Source organism: Notolabrus celidotus, chromosome 23 (assembly GCF_009762535.1).
Source record: "Notolabrus celidotus isolate fNotCel1 chromosome 23, fNotCel1.pri, whole genome shotgun sequence".
In the NCBI taxonomy this organism is placed as follows: domain Eukaryota; kingdom Metazoa; phylum Chordata; class Actinopteri; order Labriformes; family Labridae; genus Notolabrus; species Notolabrus celidotus.
The window spans coordinates 23,948,586-23,967,691 of NC_048294.1; the positions used below are offsets into that span (position 1 = coordinate 23,948,586).

General features: G+C 41.4%; 1 protein-coding gene across 4 annotated transcripts in view; it reads right to left on the minus strand.

The window, feature by feature from the left end:
• The window catches only part of dock11 (dedicator of cytokinesis 11), a 139,291-nt gene that overhangs the window by 104,055 nt on the left and 16,130 nt on the right, over positions 1 to 19,106 (minus strand). For all 4 annotated transcript variants that reach the window (XM_034677073.1, XM_034677077.1, XM_034677075.1 and 1 more), the window contains exons 3-11: positions 18,512 to 18,601; positions 15,965 to 16,047; positions 15,322 to 15,388; positions 9,850 to 9,945; positions 9,277 to 9,411; positions 5,317 to 5,503; positions 4,328 to 4,407; positions 1,643 to 1,726; positions 1,235 to 1,375 (exon numbers count right to left, since the gene is read on the minus strand). In XM_034677073.1, coding sequence (XP_034532964.1) covers positions 1,235 to 1,375; positions 1,643 to 1,726; positions 4,328 to 4,407; positions 5,317 to 5,503; positions 9,277 to 9,411; positions 9,850 to 9,945; positions 15,322 to 15,388; positions 15,965 to 16,047; positions 18,512 to 18,601 — 963 coding nt within the window. The remainder of the gene's footprint in view (positions 1 to 1,234; positions 1,376 to 1,642; positions 1,727 to 4,327; positions 4,408 to 5,316; positions 5,504 to 9,276; positions 9,412 to 9,849; positions 9,946 to 15,321; positions 15,389 to 15,964; positions 16,048 to 18,511; positions 18,602 to 19,106) is intronic.

Genomic DNA, 19,106 nt, shown 5'->3' on the forward strand with positions numbered 1-19,106 from the left:
GAATAATATTTGAACTGATCATAAACTAAATGTCAAGATGTTAGAATAATATATCGTTGTGTTATCCTATGGCCTGGTTTGCTGCCAGACAGGGCAACATGAATTATGGAGGTGTATTATCTGGGGCAGGGGCACTGAAGGTGAGGACGCTTTAAGGCTGGATATCCTTCAGTAGAGAAAAATCTGTGCTGCTTCCCTTTGCATTAAGTGTCTTATTAGATTTATGAGTAACATTTATTAGGTAACCTATTTGATAATAGAAAGTTAAAGGGGTTTAAAATAGTAGTAGTGTATGTCGTGCTGGGCGATATTGAAAGTGATGTTAAAATATTTCATATCAGTCGATATCGATAATTATCACGATAAATATCAAATCATGATTTCATTTAAATTTAAAGGCAGATTTTTTGAGTGAAAGTTGTAGACAGTTTGTTAGTTTGTGTCTAGATTTAGTTTTCTGATGAACTTCTTGAATCCATCATTTCTGATGGTGCTAACAGGAAGCAGGTCTTTCAATGGAAGATGAGATTTTTGTGAAGTTTTAGTTTTTAGATTCTTATTTTTCTGAGCTTGAGCTTATTTCCATAATTTGATAAAAATGTACAACAAATATATATAAAATGTTATTCTGTGTATCAGTTTATAGAGTATTGTTTTGAGTTGTGCTCTCCCCTTTTAAGATTACTAAGGGTTACATGCAGAGTGATGTTGTTTCCCACAGTACAGTGAATGCATCACGGTTATTCAGTGTTCAGTTATCCTACGGTCGTGGTGGACATTAAACACGTTCACATCAGAAGTTGTCTCTGTGCTCTTCCTTTACCCACATCCTGAAAGTATATTTAATGAAGTGTATGAAGTTAATAGTTAACACAGAGTCGACTCAGTGTCAGACTAACGACTCTGCTTTAAGCTGCTAGGTTTTGAGTTTTCTTTAGTGTCACTGTCGCTCGTTTTCAGCTGAAGCCCCGCCTACCTCTCGCCCTGCAACATGATTGGCTGTTCAATGCCATCTTCTTCTTCTGTCTAATGTTGGGTCGAAACTAGTGTTTAAGGCTCATTAGCGCCCCCTTTCCAGTGGTTGGCAGGTGTAATTACAGGTTTATTTATAGCGAATTTTCATCTAACATTTGTCATATTTATATTGTGCATGGGAAGGTAAAATAACATGAAACTAAACATAAATAATCCCACAAAGAAGTTATATTTGCTGTGGAAGTTGAGCATGACATACATTTGTGAGGACGCTGTCCCCCTTCTCACTGACACAGCCCTGCAGACTGAAGGTCAAGTCGTGACAGCTGACCACGATGCGACGGCCAAACCGCTCCTCGAAAGGCTTCACGTCTGGCTCGATACCCGAGAAGTCCAGCCTCTATATGTAGAACATCAGGAGGAGAGAGGAGAGAGGGAGGGAAAGGAGGGAGGAGGCATTGAAGTACAGGATAAATCATCAGGAGAAAGATTGATCCGAAGAGAGGAGAGTGGGTGAGAGAGGACATGCATGTGTGCAGAGGAAGACAGAGGTGGATAAATGAGAGGGAAATGGTGGGAAGGGGAGGAGAGATCAGATGGTGTGAATCAATAGTGACATAAATGAATCATGAGGTAACAGAGTGTTAAACAGAAGCGTCTTCTGTACCTGAGTCTCAGGATCCAGAGAGAAGAGCTTTTGTCTGCCTTCATTCCTGTTGAGCTTATTGAGCTGGTCCGTCTCCCTGGCATACTGCACACACACACACAGAACACAAACACAAACACAAACACACACACATTGAGAGAAGGGAAGTGAAACTGGAAGGAGAGTTTATTCAATGATTCTGTTATTAATGTCATTTATCTGAGTTTCTTGTTTCTTATATTTTCTATTCCGATGACTTTTTAAGGCAAGGGTTTTTCTTCTTAAAGGGAAACTGCACTTTTAGTTTCAGAAATATAAATCCATGAAGTGAAACATTATTATGAAACCTTATCTGGTCTCGCCTTCATTTAACAGAAAACATCACATCACTTCTGTCCTCTCCTCTCTTCTCTGGCTTCCTCTGCGTTTCAGATTTCAAGATTTTACTGAGCACTTTTAAAGCCTGCCTGGGTCTCACCCCAAACTGCTAAATGCTAACAAATTATGAGCAATCTTGCGGCCTTAGATCCTCAGGTGGGGCATTTTTGGTCATTCCAAAGTCGAGGATCAAATGCAAAGGGGATCGAGCTTTCTCCATCAGAGACCGTCGACTTTGGAACGACCTCCCTGAGGAGATAAGGCTCGCAGAGTCAGTGACATCTTTTAAATCTCTTCTTAAAACCCCATTTTTACAGACTTGCTTTTATGTGACTTCATCCTTCTAACCACTTTTACTTCTTTTTATTATCATTTTTAGTTTTTATCCAACTAATTAATTGTTTTCAATTTTATTTGATTATTTGATTGATTAGTTAATTATTTTCATTTTTAGTTTTTTTTATTTATTATTTTGATGTTCCTAATTTATCTTTTTCAATTTTTCTAATTTTCCCAATGTGATGTTGTCCTTATTCTGAGACCTCTTTTATTGTCCTTTTAATGCTTTTATTTACTTATCCACTTTTATTTATCCATTTTTATTTATTTATTTATTTTTATTTGTTTGTTTTTATTTATTCATCCATTTTTATTTATTTATTTTTATTTGTTTGTTTTTATTTATTCATCCATTTTTATTTATTTATTTTTATTTATTTACTTAATTTACTTATCCATTTTTATTTATCTATTTTATTTACTTATCCATTTTTATTTATTTATTTTATTTACTTATCCATTTTTATTTATTTATTTTATTTAATTATCCATTTTTATTTATTTATTTTATTATCCATTTTTATTTACTCATCCATTTTCATTTATTCATTTTTATTCATTTTTTTTAATGTATTTATTTATTTTATTTACTTATCAATTTTCATTTATTTTATTTATTGATCCTTTAAAAACCTCTTAAACAATGATTTATTGGTGTATTGTCACACCACTTCATTCTGTTTAATTTATGTGTATTCTTTTTAACCTCACGTTGTTTTCTGTTTTGCACTGTTTAAATTCCTCCTCTCTGTCTGTCAAAAGGTTTACTTTGTTATTCCACCCATGCTTTGTTTGTCAAAGCACTTTGTTAACCTTTGTTTTGAAAGGTGCTTTACAAATACAGTTTTTATTATTATTATTCTTATCTTTTGAAAACATAAACACACCTGGGATTGTGAGACAGTAAAAATGGGTAATCTTAGAGTAATTGGTCCCATAAAAGCCCTTCAAACAGAGGTAGTATCACTGTGTGTGTATTACTGTATCTCACACACTAACAGGTACACACAGTGTGCCAGAGAGTCATCTCTTATTGTTCTCTCTGCCAGTAAAAAAAAACAAACTGGAAGCAGAAGAGGAAAAAGGAGGAGACACAGACAGGAGGAGAGAAGGGCATCTAACAGAGACAGATAAATCAAACCCTCAGGTCACAGTAAGAGCTCTTATCCTGCTCTCACCTCCTCCCCTTGTTTCTGCTGTGACGGGCCTGCAGACATTCAAGTGATCTTTTACACGCAGACAGAGCGGCGGTGCTGGAGTGGCCCAGGGCAGACAGTGAAACAGTGAAACAGCAGCACGGAGCACACAGGGCTTTGTTGTCTGTGCTTAGCTCTGGGTTTATAGACGTATTAAAACCTCGGTGGACTGAACGTTGCTTCTTCTGACTCAAACGTGAACAGTCCAACAAAGATGTTGTCTTTTAAGGCTCGTGGAGAAACAAAGGAGGAGAAGGTGGTCTTGAACAAACGCTGAGAAAAAAATCTTGAGGAGGCTGATGTCTTGTTTTGTGGTCATTTTAATTCATTGGATTGTTATCATCTGCACTAACTGAAGGAATTAATAGAGATTTCAAATGTATTGGGTTTGACTGATAGGTATGGAATGTTTTAGATTTGCTCCTGTAGGCAGCTTTTATGAAGCTTTTAAGGTAAGGCAGGTTTGTTTGTAGAGCACATTTCAAATACTGGGGCACTCTCTTGAAAGCATACAGTCTCCATTGACTAAAAACACCAACTTTATCACACAGAAAATCAAAGACACTGGTATCTTACAAATGTGTAAAGAAAAATGGTATAGTCCTGTGTAACACTAAAGTGCCAGAGGCTAGGAATAATAATCAGAGCCAGAGAAAGTTGTAAAATCAATGGCTGGTAGTGGACTTGGTTTGTTTGGGTGCATTAATCTCAAAGGATCTGTAACAGATCATTTCACTGAGCTGATCTGTCTGAATCAGCATCAGCAACCTGCCGTCCGTCAGCTCCTTCATACCTTCATGAGTTCAGGTTGTAAGCTCCTCCCCAGGCTCTCCAGCAGACTCTCACCTTTCCCTTGGCTGGTGGTGTCGTCATCTGAGTGAACAGGACAGTGATCATGAATGCACAGGTTTCTCAGAGTGCACAGAGAGCTGGTCTGATTATAAATCAAGCTTTTTAAATGAAGTCCCATGATACACTGCTCACTTTATGTTTCCTTAATGGCTCTGCTGTGTTTCCTAAATGGACAAACTCATATCTTACAGTGTGCTGGCTGAATTAGAAAGAGGCCATTCACTATTCTGCTGGCGTATGATGGACTGAGTGAACTCTCGGGTGCTCATGGAAGGTCTCCAACCCACCCATCAGCATCTTGCTGGGACCAATGCCTTTCACTAGAGCAGACTGAAGAAAGTTTATCATTATGTAAGTAAAAAAGGCTCTGTGGATGCTGGCAAGACAAACTCAGGGTGGATGGAAACAGCTGGCTTTATTCCACACCTCTTGACAAGCATCAAGTACAACAATTCACTATACCTGCCTCCTAAATAAAAGCACACTTCCTGGGAAACCACAGAATGAAAGGAAGAGATGTAACTGCTGATTACATCTTCAGATACCTGAGCTTTGATTCAGTCCTTGCTGCACAGCTGAACTTCTTTTACAAAACTGATGGCTATTCATCACTTCTCAAACTTAAAGCCAAGTATTAAACCTATTTCTCCCTTATGTATCACTGTAATTTGGAAGCCATTAAAATGTCATACCGCAGGGATCAGACTTTGAATAAGGAGAGTTTTGGATTCTCTCCACCTCCTGGGAAAAGGATTACTGAAGCCCTGGCTACCACTGACAAGGCTCAGCAGTAATGTTCAAACATGCTATTATTATTATTATCATAGCTAAATGGACCATGTCTGTGCAACTCTCCAGTAAGACTGTAAAAATAGCCTCACTGTAAGATGATCTGAGCTTGTTTGTATGTATAAGTATATGTAAGCTCACCCAGGGAGCAGTCCAGTGTCTCTGCACCATTCCTCCGGTCCTGGCTGCTGGTCTCAGTGCTGCTCTGCAGGGCTTGTTTCAGCGTGATCACCCAGTCCTCCATCTCTGCTTCGCTGTCTGCGGCCAGGAAGTGGCTGTAGCGGTCTTGCATTTTCAGCTCGAAGCCATTACGCCGCATCTTAGGGCTCTAAGGGAGGAAGAATTACTGTTTTATATGCACTTAAAATGTCTTGTTTTTATTGTGTTTTTCAACAAAGATCACAACGAGTAAAACATGTACACCTCCTCTAGTTCAGGGCAGGATTTGTCTTTGGGGCTAAATTCACTTTTAGTCACCTAAGGCATTTTTCGACTGGAGGAACTTTACCCTGGAACTACGAGTGTTTCGACCGGTGGACCCAGGGTCTAAATTTAGTTCAGGGGTAGACAATCTCCCCACTGAAAAGCCCCTGCTAGGGGGGTAGTACTTTCGCCCACCGTGAATGCATCTCTCTTGGTGTTATGGTTTTAAAAGTAACCCTGTAAACTGGAGACCTTCAGCTGAACGTGTCAGTGTTTGTGGAGTTTACACAGCTGTTGAAACACAGAGGGAGTTCCTGGGAATGCAAACTAGTTTAGTTTTTATTAAGATTTCAAAATATCCTCATCAGATATTTAATGATCATCTAAAGACATTTATGAGGGATGCATTCAGCATTGAACCCACTAACTGGAATGACTCTCCGTGCTCGGCCCATTCATCTTCTGAATGTGCTCATCAAACTGAAAGCCTCCTGGCAGCCTCTGTGCTCAGTGCAGACCTGAATGAGGTACCAGCCTGATCCATGAGCCAGCAGCATGCGGCCCCTCATAATCTGCTAGAACCGGACTTTTCTATCCAAGTCAAAGGAATGCAGTAAATCCATCCAATCAAAGCGACTAAAAGCTCATGGAGCGCAGCGAGAAGACAAGTCAACACAGAGAGTTTCAGGAGGGTGAGAGCTTGAGCCAAGAAAGAAAACTTTACAGTGGGCACAGAGCAAGACAAACCACATGAGTTCAAATAAAAAGCATGGTGTGTCTGTAAAAGACTAGCTGCTGCTGTTGTTGGAGTAATCTGAGATGTAAAGAGGAATTCCTGTATACATAAACCTGGGATTTCTGCAGATTGCTTTATTTGGAAGCTGCAACAATGAAAGGTTGTAATTGAAGTGCTTGTTTTGGCCTCTGACAGTCTCAGATTGAGATACAAAGTTTCAGAAAGCATCACAGAAAGGATCACTCCAGATGTAGACCTCTTTGTTTGGGTTAGATCTTTTTGTTGAGGCACTCCATTCACAAAAAGTGTTCATGTCCTGGGCTGTTGAACAGGATTGATGGTCTACTCCTGCCTTAATCTGTTGGTTTGTTTGTGTCACTACGTTGTTGTGGATGAAGATGACCATTAAACAAACTGAAACATAAAAAAAAACAACGGCGATCAGTGACTTTAGAGTTCAGCAGGTTCAAATAAGTCAGGGATGCGCTTCACATCCGGGTCACGTCTCACCCTGTTGGGATTCTATTTGGGATAACCACCTGCTAACTATACATTATCCTGCGTATCACCCAGCTGCAAACACAAGGTACAAACAAGTCCACACTAAGTATTGATCTACAGATCATTCTGGTGATTTAAAGGTGATTTTATTTACACAGCTAAAAATAAATAGTCCCTCAGTTTTGGCAGTTAGTAGTGCTTCTTTGGCAACAATATTCTAGGCAGCCTACTCACAGGTTTCATTTAATGTTAAGTCAACACATCAGCGTTTTTCCACTAGCACTTTTAAAAGATGCAGAAAATAACAGACTGTATCAGGTCTCCTTTTTCATAACTTTTATGTTTGCTGGTGCTTTCTTTTCACTCATTAGTTGTTGTTTTGTGTCTCTTGTGTATTTAAACATACAGCTCTGTTTACTGACTCCTTATCTTCTTTTCTCTGCTGGTGACTAGTCAGGCATTAACCACCAATCTAAAGTTAGGTGCTCTCCAAATAAATTGAGAGTAAAATAAAAAATATCCTACATGTTGTCTACTGGTACCATCGGAAAGTAAAGTTTTTGTCCCACTGTCAGCAGGAAGAGATGAAATCAGAAACAGTTCACTCAATGTACCTCTGTGAACTTCTCTCTGTAAAAAGGGGGAAGCCACGGGGGGGGGGTGGCTGTCTTAAAACACACCAGTTGGAGTCAAGGAATAGGTTGTCCCTTTGCTATTCATAATTGGTAATCATTGTAAGGGGTTTTGACCAATCAGAATCAAGTATTTAACACAGGTTATTAGTAAAGACAAGTGTTACGGCAACACTGTCCTGAGCATGGGTGTTATGGCTGTGGAGCTACAGGTGGGTGGGCCTTCCTGGTCACGTGAACAATTGGCCAATGAGACAGGTACGCTGTGGTCTTGATTAGCTCGGGCAGACACCTGCGCAGGAGGCGAGAAGAGAAAGAGACGCCGTCGTTGGAAGCCGTCGAAGACATTTTGGGAAGTTCTCCCCCCTTTTCCCATTATTGCCATTATTGTCGTGTGTTATATATGTTATCACAAATGAGCTGACATCTGAAACCCTGAGGGGTCATACGAAGGAAGCAGCGTGAGCTGGTCCCGGAACCGTGCATGGTGGCCTGGAAAGAGAAGTCGCTGCAGGTAAGGTCCGCCTTTTGCTTTGCCTTTTGCTCAACAGCCACCTGTTTCTTTCCTTTATTATGGCACAGACAGCCAACGCTTGGATGCCCTTTACCACCATTGTGCCGGGGTTGTTGATCCGTTTACCTGTTGTTTAACGACAGTTTGAACAACAATCTGAGCCTGTTGGTGGCAAATACATGCACTTGCAGTGGATTTACTCTGATCTTAGGCATTTACCATGAAAGATTAAGTTGCGGCAAATATCACTGCTGAAGAGGTTCACCTGGACAACTCCAACATTTTCTTGTACCTTAGACTCAATTAGACCACTTTAGAGCCCATGTTTAAAAATACAAGACCTCACTGTATTGTTTCTTTGATTTCTTCCCAGTGTGGTGATTTGGACATATATTTTGTTTTGTGTTTTGTGTGCACTATTTGTTTGTGCTGTTGCTGGTGTGGTTTCAGTGTTTTTAGAGGCTGGGGCGTGGCCTCTGGTGCTGGAGCTCCAGTGGCAGTGGCTCAAAACTCCTGTGTTCCATTCCCTTACTGTGTCTCCACTCTCCATGTGGTATTGTTGGCTACCCACATGTTCTCATTGTCTGAACTTTTTACAGTGCTGTTGTTTGGTGACTTATGTCTTATTGCGTGTCTTTCCCATAGACTGTAAAAAATATGGACGTAGTATCCGTGACGTCACCCATCTGTTCCTGAGCGCTGTTTTGAAGCAAATCGACGGCAGCAGCCATATTGGTAATGCGGAACTCAACTAGGCAGAGTGTGACGTAGTGTGAGTCTCTTAGCCAATGGCTGTGTGTTCCCGACCGGGAGTCACGTCAGTCATGTCCTTATTTGGGCAAAACTCATAATCTTAATATCTTCTTAACCGTCATGTTAGAAAAAAATTCACCCCCCGTACAGTGTGTGCCATTAGAGAGATTAGCGTTGTAGGGCCAAGCCGTTTTTTGAACCAGGCTGTAAACATGTTTATTAATGCTGCAAAGATCGTCTTTTTCCCATTCATGTCTACGTGGTTTCCGGTGTTTCTGAAGCCAGCCTCAAGCGGTTTTTCGATGTATTGCAGTTTATATCACTTCCGCATTGGCTTCATCGTTTGAGACCGGAGTTTGCCGCTTGGTCTTTCCTTTCCTCCAGTGCCTTCCAACTCCAAGCCCCAGTGCCTCAACCTCAGCTTCCAGCCACACCACTCCACCTTCCAAATAAATCACCTTTCCCCTGATCCCTGTCTGCTGGTTTTTCTTTCTGGTACTGTAGAAAACTGGTAGTAAACCGTCACACCCAGCTCTATTTACCTGAACAACATCTATGCACGAGTCCAGGTAGATGGATCCTTTGGTGTCCTTGCAGTTCTTCTCATCCTTGTAGGAGTTGAGGATGTAGGAGCCGTCGGGGAGCTGAGACAGGTAAAAGTACCTCCTTTTGAACACCTGTGATAGAGGGATAGAGAAAATCATCAAGCTCAAGTCCAACAGATCCAGAAACTCAAAGCAGAGAATGTTTCCAAACACATTAAAGTTAGTGTGCTGACGTGTCTTAAATTTCTAGATGGGTATAAAGATTTTGCAGATGCTACACAGTTTAAAATCATTATTAGACATTACTTTATAAAACCTATATTGTTATATACAACACTTATTTTACAGTAAGCTGTATTGATTTTTTCCTGCTACCATCAGCAGCTGCTCCAGTCGATTTCTGTCAGTCGGTTCAGAGATGTATAAAATGTCGTTCTAATGACAGATCAGCAGAGAGGCTCCATGTTTCCCTTCCTGTGTCTGCTGTGAGCTCTGTGTTTTGCTGTTGTTGTGTCATTTGTTGCTGTTATGTTGCATGAATAACAGACAGGAGGTCTGCTGGTGACTCACCCTCATGGAGACGGACAGGCTGCTGTTGATGTTGGCTTTCTGAAGCCAGCCCTGCTTCATGATGCCGCCCCTCTGGGAGCACAGAGACGAAGTGTCCTGACAGAGACAAACACAAACACTGGATATCAATTAAGGCGGACTTTATTATGCAGGTTAATTCAGGTTAATGGCTCTTTTATAGTAAGTGTGGACTTCAGGTCTTAAGCGGGAATCCATTATAAGAATTTTTGAACCAGCTTTCTCTCTTAAGGTCAGCAAGTGAGACTCCACTACTGCACCGGTTAAAGGTCCTCCATGTGCTTAGATATATCTCAGCTCAGCAAACATTTAGTTAGGAGTTTAAGGTCGAAAGTGTTCTTTAATACAATATGGTGTTCATTATGTCAATTATAGTCCCATTTAGAGTGAAATACACAATAAAGTAAGGTATGCATGTGGATGTCACAAGTTGCAACCACAGCAAACTGAAAAATGTCTTGTTCAGCGTTCAGTTGCACCAAATGACCCTCTGAGAAGTCTTTGTTTAATTTTGTGGTTTGTGCATTTTGTTTAAAGCCTTGTTTTAATTAGAATCCGCTCATCATTTTATATTACAGATGCTTCTTGCTAACTATGCTTGTGCCTGTGCTGGCTTTAAATGATAATTTGGTGTGCATGCTTTGGTTGCTTTCTTAGGTCCAACCTTTGATCCAAATACGGTCCCTTTTGGCCCGTAAAAACTCACCATGGCATCAAACTAATGACTTCATTCAAATAATGGTTTACAAAACAATGGGTCACACTGCACTGATTGCACTGACTGAGCCTATATTTTGATACAGTTTCTAATCCAACTTTTCCTCAAAGTATGGTCAGTTTTTGACTCTTGGAGCTGGCCACAATTTCAAACTCAGCAGTCTAAAATCCATGGGGTTGCATCCCTCAACTCGATAACACACAGACTAGCCTCAGGGATGTCACCTATTGGTTTCTGAAGGGGGGTTATGAAGCCAAAAAAATGGTGGTCGCCATATTGGAAATGTTGACTCATCCCAACTCTAGATGAATCTAACCACAGGCAAAGAGGTGGAGTTGAGGCGGGCATTCAGCCTCCTGGCAAAGAGCTGCAACACACCTCTGATTATGCAAATACATGCATCACTCTTATACTTCTGTGTCGCTCCTATGCAGCAGGGGCTGACGCAGACATGAGGCCTCTGTGTAGGTACGGGAGCTCCACGTACCTCCGGCGTAAGCTACTCCGTTGATTTGACCCAGAAGTATAAATCAGGCTTTAGCCTTACTTTTATCAAAACAGATGAGTTTTTTTAAAAATTGCACGCAAAAGTATCGACGGAGAATGAAATGAGCCTTACAAACCAAAACCAGCATTTGACCATGCTGTGATTAGTTTTACTTCTGTTTTAAAAAATGGGCATTTTAACATCTGTCTTAATGGGTCTTCTTGGTTTTTGGAACAAGCCTCTAGTGGACACTTGAGGAACTGCAGTTTTTCACACTTCTTTGTTTCATTTTCCAACACTGGAGGTTACTGCTTGATAAAAATCAAACTGACACTGGCCTTAAAACAAACTCAAGACTTCAGACAAGTATTCAACAAACCAAAATAATAATAATAATAATAATACCTAAGTTTTATATAGCGCTTTTCAAGAACTCAAAGACGCTTTACAAGAGAGACAATAAATAAATACAATAAAGACATATAAGACAAGCAGACGACAAGGGAAGAGGTGGAATAATGAATGTGTGGGGAATGCCTGTTTGAAAAGGTAAGTTTTTAACTGTTTCTTAAATGAATGAAGTGAGTCAGAAGCACGGATGTGTGGGGGGAGAGAGTTCCAGAGGGTGGGGGCGGCTATGGCAAAGGCCCGGTCCCCCAAGGTACGGTGCTTGGATTTAGTAATGGGAGTGAGGAGGTTGGAGTCAGAGGATCGGAGGCGGCGGGAGGGGTGGTAGTACTGGAGAAGGTCAGTGAGGTATGGGGGGGCCAGGTTATTGAGGGATTTGTACGTGGTGAGCAGGATCTTGAAGTGGATGCGCTGTTTTACGGGGAGCCAGTGGAGCTGTTGAAGGACAGGGGTGATGTGGTCTCTGGAGCGGGAGTGGGTGGGTAGCCGGGCAGCAGAGTTCTGTACGTATTGTAGTTTTTGTAGATGGGAGGAGGGAAGACCATACAGGAGGCTATTACAGTAGTCGAGTCGTGAGGATATAAAAGCATGAATTAGGGTTTCAGCAGTGGATTCGGAAAGAGTGGGACGGAGGCGGGCGATGTTGCGGAGGTGAAAGAAGGCAGTTTTGGTGATGTGACGGATGTGGGGTTGGAAGGAGAGAGTCTGATCGAAGATGACGCCAAGGTTTTTGATCTGAGGGGAGGGGGTGACTGAGTGACCGTCTATGGAGAGCTTGAAGTCCTGGGCGGAGGGGAGGAGGGATTTGGGGCCAATGATGATGATTTCAGATTTGTTACTATTGAGTTTTAGAAAATTGGTGGTCATCCATGATTTTATTGCAGATAGGCAGGTGGTGAGGGTGGAAACAGTGGCAGCGCTGATTGTTTTGGTGGAAAGGTAGAGTTGGGTGTCGTCGGCGTAACAGTGAAATTGGAGTCCATGATGGCGAATGATGTGACCAAGGGGTAGGATTTACAGAATGAAAAGGAGGGGACCAAGCACCGAGCCTTGAGGGACACCATGGGTTACTGAAATGGAGTGGGATGAGCAGTTGTTAATGGGGATGAATTGCTGTCTGTCTGTGAGGTAGGATGAGAGCCAGGAGAGGGCTGAACCAGTTATGCCAGTGTAATGCTGTAAGCGGTGGAGCAGGATGGAGTGGTCGATGGTGTCAAAGGCTGAGGCTGGTGTCAAAAGACTACATTACAGAGGTTTTTAAGTCCATGCATGGGACTAAAATAATGATCTGGATTCTATAGTCACCCCAGTCGATAGGATTCAGGTTTAACATAGGTCAGTCATGAAAATTACATCATATCTCATCACAGTCTGTCCAGCTAAATCAATTTTCAGGAGTTTTCACATTAATGTGTCTTCATAATACAGCCTCAGTTGTGTTGGTGCAGTCTTTCCTTCGTAACTATCATGGGACTGTTTATGAGCACAAACATTCATCACAAGGGGGACAGTCTCCTCGCCAGCGCTCTCATACCCATGTGCAAACACACAAATATTCTGGGAAGTAATTCATCCGGCTGCTCTGAGATATTCCCAACACAAGGATGTCTAATTAAGTTAATGCAAGCCTGAGACATGACACTCACGCTGTATCATGAAGCAGGTTGAGGTGTGTGTTAATGTGTGTGCACAGCTGAGATGAGCCTAATCACATTGAAGTGACATCTTTGTCCTCTGAGCGTCACGCCTCCTCCTCCCTCTCCAGCTCTGTCCTGTAATCTAATTGGCTGTGTTTCCTCTTGCAGCTCGCTCATACTTCCAGCAGCCAGCGGCGATCATGTTTACTTAGCATGGTCACCATATCTTTATTGTCTAGAATGTATTACCATTGATGTAGACGTATTAGGACGGCAATGTGGGTGGGTATAGAAGGTTTTTAAAGGATATCGAAAAACAAATATATAACTTTAGCTTTATAGTGTTGAATCAAGTTAATGTATGTTCCTAATTAATCTAATTATTCTTAGAACAAGATCTGCTGTCCCAGCCAGAAATGTTGTCACAGAGTAAATGCAACAGCAGCCAGTTTGAGGAGTAATACAGCCATCTCCTTCTCGTCCCGGCAGCACAGCAGCATTTATTTTCCTTCAATTAAACCCTCCCTCCCTCCGTCTAAGTTTATCTGGCTCGAGGGCAGAGGGAGGAGGATCAATGAGGGGCTATTTATAGCTCTTACGAGGCTGCTGGTTTCTCTGTTTCTGAGGGGTCAGGCTGCTGGGTGAACTGACAGGCCATAAGTCAGAGGAAGTCTTGCAGCACCGTTTGCAGTTAAATGCAAGTCCAAGCAGGGCATGGCTGCTCGAGTTACTTGTGCTTTTTAGCTAAGCTCATAAATGTGTCTTATCTCTCAGATTCAGAGAGATTACAGGGATTAAAAACACTTTTACATCACTTAATCTCTATTTACAGATTCAACATAACACAAAGGATGGGATTTTCTGGTTAATTTTAGCGCTAGGCCAGAAATCTACATCCAAGCTCAGCTATCAATCCATTCTAAATCAACTTTACTGCTTGACGCTGTGTTGTGACAGCCAATCAGCAATCAGAGTTCCATTCCATTGTTTTTATCTTCTCTTGAGGACAGATCTGACTTGAATTTTTACTTTTTACTAATTTGCATCATGATGTTGTAATTTCAGCAAACTTAAATCCTATTAACTGTTATAAAGTATTGGTTTCTCTGTCAGGTTATTACTGCTTTAGGAAGCCAAAGTAACACAATATTGGGGGGTCGAGCTTTCTCCATCAGAGCCCCTCAACTTTGGAACGACCTCCCTGAGGAGATGAGGCACGCAGAGTCAGGGACATCTTTTAAATCTCCTCTTAAAACCCATTTTTACAGACTTGCCTTTATGTGACTTCATCCTTCTAACTGCTTTCACTTTTATTTTAATATTATTTATAGTTTTTATCCAAGGAATTGTTTTAAATGTTATTTGATTATTTATTGTTTCAATGTATTTCTTTTTTTTTTATTTATTATCTTAATGTTCCTAATTTATCTTTTTCAAATTTTCCCAATGTGATGTCGTCCTCTTATTTTGAAAAACTCTTTTATTGTCCTTTTAATGCTTTTATTTACTTAAGCATTTTTATTTTATTTATTTTATACTATTTTATTTATTGTATTTTACTGTATTTTATTTTATTTATTTTATTTATTTTATTTATTTTATTTATTTTATTTATTTTATTTATTTTATTTATATATTTATTTACTAATCCATTTTGAATTATTTATTTTTATTTATTCAAACATTTGTTTTTAAAGGTGTTATATAAATAAAGTTATTATTATTATTATTATTATTGTTGTTGTTGTTGTTGTTGTTGTTGTTGTTGTTGTTTACAGTGAAGCTGAGACTCACCAGAAATAGATAGAAAGGCACTACTCAGGAGAATGTCATAAACCAGTAAATTACAGTGATTACTTTGCAGACATATCAGGGGCAATTTTGGCTTTTTTTTTAATCCAAACACACAGTTGCTCTTTAAGCTGCTAATCGGACAGTTAACTATGTAGCCCATGGAATAGATAGTCTTGTCTGGAGGTCATTTAGAGCTCGCACCAGGCCACAGCGTAAAGCCAGACACGCTGGCTGTGGCTGCTACAGGCATACAACGTCATCAGACAATATCTGATGAGTTCTGAGATTGCACATCAGTAAAAGCTGTGCATAAGAGCATCATGTTATCTGTCCTTAAAAGGCCCAGCGAGTCGATGGCAGACCACTCGTCTCATTGCAGAGATCAATGCTCGTGAAGTAACGGCGCTCACCTCGTCTTTGGCGTCTTCATCGACCTCGAACACGTGAGCTGGCAGCTTGTCCGTCTTCAGGCCTTTGCTTTGAAAAAGAGAGAGGGAGACAGTCGTCAGCACAATAAATCAGCCCCCGTCCTTACAGCGCTGTCCCTGTGGTGAGCTCTGCTTTCTCTCCACATCTTTAGTGTTTACAAAGCGGGGAACAAATCACTGCAGGAGCTACATCGTGCATCTTGTGACTCCTTTGCTTCGTCTGATTTGTGTTGGTTTGCAAGGTAGTGCTATTTTCTTTTCATCTTCCTTTTTTCTAAAATGTTGCAAATCTTGTTTACCACCACATGTCCAATTTATGGTTCAACTGAAGGCTGCAGTCATGAAAATAACTTTCTTAGGACACTTTATGTCCGTGTTGTTACGGATTCAAAACATCTGGGCTGCACCTGCTGCTGTGAGGGGGAATCTGGCTGAACTCGCTCTGCAGTTATTTCAATTTGTAGGCAGCTCTGTTGAGATTTGTTTCATGCCGTCATCCTGTGAGCAGAGGAAATCTCTTGTGCATATTTTCCATTAAATAACCCTGAAGTTGCACAAACTCTGAGCTCTGTCCGATAAACTTCCCACATATTAAAATGTAATTTATTATCTATGTCATCCTTACCTTGGCAGCATGCGGAAGTCACCAGAGTAAGCCTCATATTTGTAGTTGATCACATGCCAGTCGGTGTTGTACATCTTGATGCACTGCCAAAAAAGAGATCTGGATTAGAGGCAGCAGCAGCAGAGACATTAGTATAATAAGCATGCAGAAACAGCAGGTTACCTAACCAGGCACAGTGTTTTCCTCTGACGGGACTTACGCAAGAGGACAGAGATGCTCTCAGCTTTTTAAACTCTTATTTATAAACCCAAAATAAGTCTGCAAAGTAGCAGCAGCATCTTAACCACTCAATGATGTCTCCTTTGATATCCCTGAAGGTGTTTTTATTCCTTTTTATTCTGCAGAAATCCTCGATTAGACCAACAGAAAGGATCTTTGTTCAATAAATGCTGAGTAAGCTTTGGTTTATTGGAACAATCCCTGTGCTGCATCACAGTCACAAGAGCTGGCTGAGGAACACAAGTCTGAAGCCTGAGAGAGAAGCAGTGTGTGCTCACGTCATGCCAGAGGAGCTGGTTTTTAAATGTTCATACATATATCATCAACAGTTCTGCACATGTTTATAGCTGGCCTGTGCATTCTGTGTTTCTTTATGAGCTTCAAGTGACCACTTCCAGCTGAACGCCATGAACGCTGGTGTCAAGTCATCTTTCATGTTTGTTACAGGTTTACTTACTGCTGCATGTACTGTACTGCTTTGCATTCAACAGATTCTTATTACTAAAGGTGACAAATTCATGTTCCTGAGAAGACTTAAAGGCCCTGGAAACATAAATGGAATATTTAAAATTCATATAGAATATCAAAATGTAATGTGTTATCAAGCTTCAACAACAATCTGTGTGAAAGGTCAGAGCATTTCTCAGGACTGTGTGGGCGTGGCCTAACTCTTTGATTGACAGGTCAAGAGAGAGTTTACAGCCTGCATGTTTGAGCCGTCTGACTCTGAATCTAAAGACATGAAAACTACAGAATCTGAAAATGATTCATTTACAATGGTCTCTGAGTGCTGAGTCACAAAATACTTCAGAATCAGGACTTCTATCATTTATTAGTTTTATCACTCCATAGTCTCCGGGACATCAGGACCATGGGATGCCCGGAGCAGAGGAGGCTGAAGTTTAGTATGTGCACGCAGAGGAGCTCGGCTCCGGTGTCAGACAGAGCTGTTTGTCTGAACTCTGAGCTGTTTGGGGAAAGTTAGTGAACCGGTCCTGGGGAAAGTTAGTGAACCAGTCCTGGGGAAAGTTAGTGAACCTGTCCTGGTGAAAGTTAGTGAGCCGGTCCTGGGGAAAGTTAGTGAACCGGTCCTGGTGAAAGTTAATGAACCGGTCCTCGGGAAAGTTAGTGAACTGGTCCTGGGGAAAGTTAGTGAACCAGTCCTGGGGAAAGTTAGTGAACCGGTCCTGGTGAAAGTTAATGAAATGGTCCTCGGGAAAGTTAGTGAAACGGTCCTGGGGAAAGTTAGTGGACCGGTCCTGGTGATAGTTAGTGAACCGGTCCTGGTGATAGTTAGTGGACCGTTCTTGAGGGAAGTTAGTGAACCGGTCCTGGTGAAAGTTAATGAACCGGTCCTGGGGAAAGTTAGTGAACCGGTCCTGGTGATAGTTAGTGGACCGTTCCTGAGGGAAGTTAGTGAACCGGTCCTGGTGAAAGTTAATGAACCGGTCCTGGGGAAAGTTAGTGAACCGGTCCTGGGGAAAGTTAGTGGACCGGTCCTGGGGAAAGTTAGTGAAAAGGTCCTGGGGAAAGTTAGTGAACCGGCCCTGGGGAAAGTTAGTGGACCGGTCCTGGGGAAAGTTAGTGAACTGGTCCTGGGGAAAGTTAGTGAACCGGTCCTGGGGAAAGTTAGTGAACTGGTCCTGGGGATAGTTAATGGACCGGTCCTGGGGAAAGTTAGTGAACTAGTCCTGGGGAAATGAGCCGAGCATATGCGGGACTGCTCAACCCAACCTCGTCCCAAAGTTTACCCAAATCCACCTCAGTTATGAAAATAGAAGAATGACAACAAGCTGTCATCTTCAGCGGTGGATGTGCAAACAGGGACACACGAGCACAGCGGTGCAAAGAGCAGAGAGACAACTATACAGACAGATTACAGGCAGTACGTGATTAGCAAACAAGCTAACAGCTAAGACAACTCTGAGGGGAGCCGGCTGAGACATCAGGAGACGGTCTGAGCTGGAGCGGAGTAGTTTTGTTGAACATGTGTGCACATGACTATTGTTATGACTATTATTACATAATAAATATCAGGTTAAACCAGCCCCCTTAAAACCCAGTGTGAAAACATGTTAAAAAACGTAATTGAATATATTTGAAAATGGATCGAAGTTGAGTTCTAATATTTTTACATAGTTTTTAGTATTTAAATATGTTCTGAAAAATCATAGGTAACATTTTTGTTGATTTGGGTTACCAGGGCCTTTAACAACCATTTCCTACAACAGTGTTTGTTTTAGAAAGAATGACACGTCATGGCTATCAAAGTGTGTCTGACACAAAGTGTGGCCAAGTCGCTCTCATGTGAAAGCGTGGTTATAGTACCTCTTTGGCAAACAGACTCCTGGCTTCCCGCTCCGCATTTTGAGGCACAGAGGGAACCACAGTCCTCCTCTGCCGGGAGATCTGGGACTCCTGCGTACACACACATTAAAGACACACACCATCAAACATGTTTTGGACAGTTGTTTTTTTCTTCATGTTATCAAACAGCAGAACAACAGGAAACTACAAACAGCAAAGAGAAAGTGAAGAAGAGGAAACACTTGATGCAGTACAAAAGGAACAGATGACTGTTAACAGGAAACAAACAGACATGCTCTGAACAGAACCACATGTGCTGGAAGCAGCAGCAGTAACTTCAGAGCAGAGGTACCTGTCTGGATTGTATTATATTTGACCACACGGCCCGTAAATAACCCAGCCTGCCGTGTTAGGATGAACACTGATTAATGAGGGGAAACCTTTCTTTAAAAAGTGATATTTCACCGCTCTTTGTTCCACTTTGACTCAGACTGTTTTACAAGATCAAAAGCTGCTGGTTTAGCGACTCATGTGGAGGTCCCAGAACAGGTGGTGTTATTGATGCTGTGCATGGATGTTAAAAAAACAGCAACACCTCTTTACATGTGTTTGATTG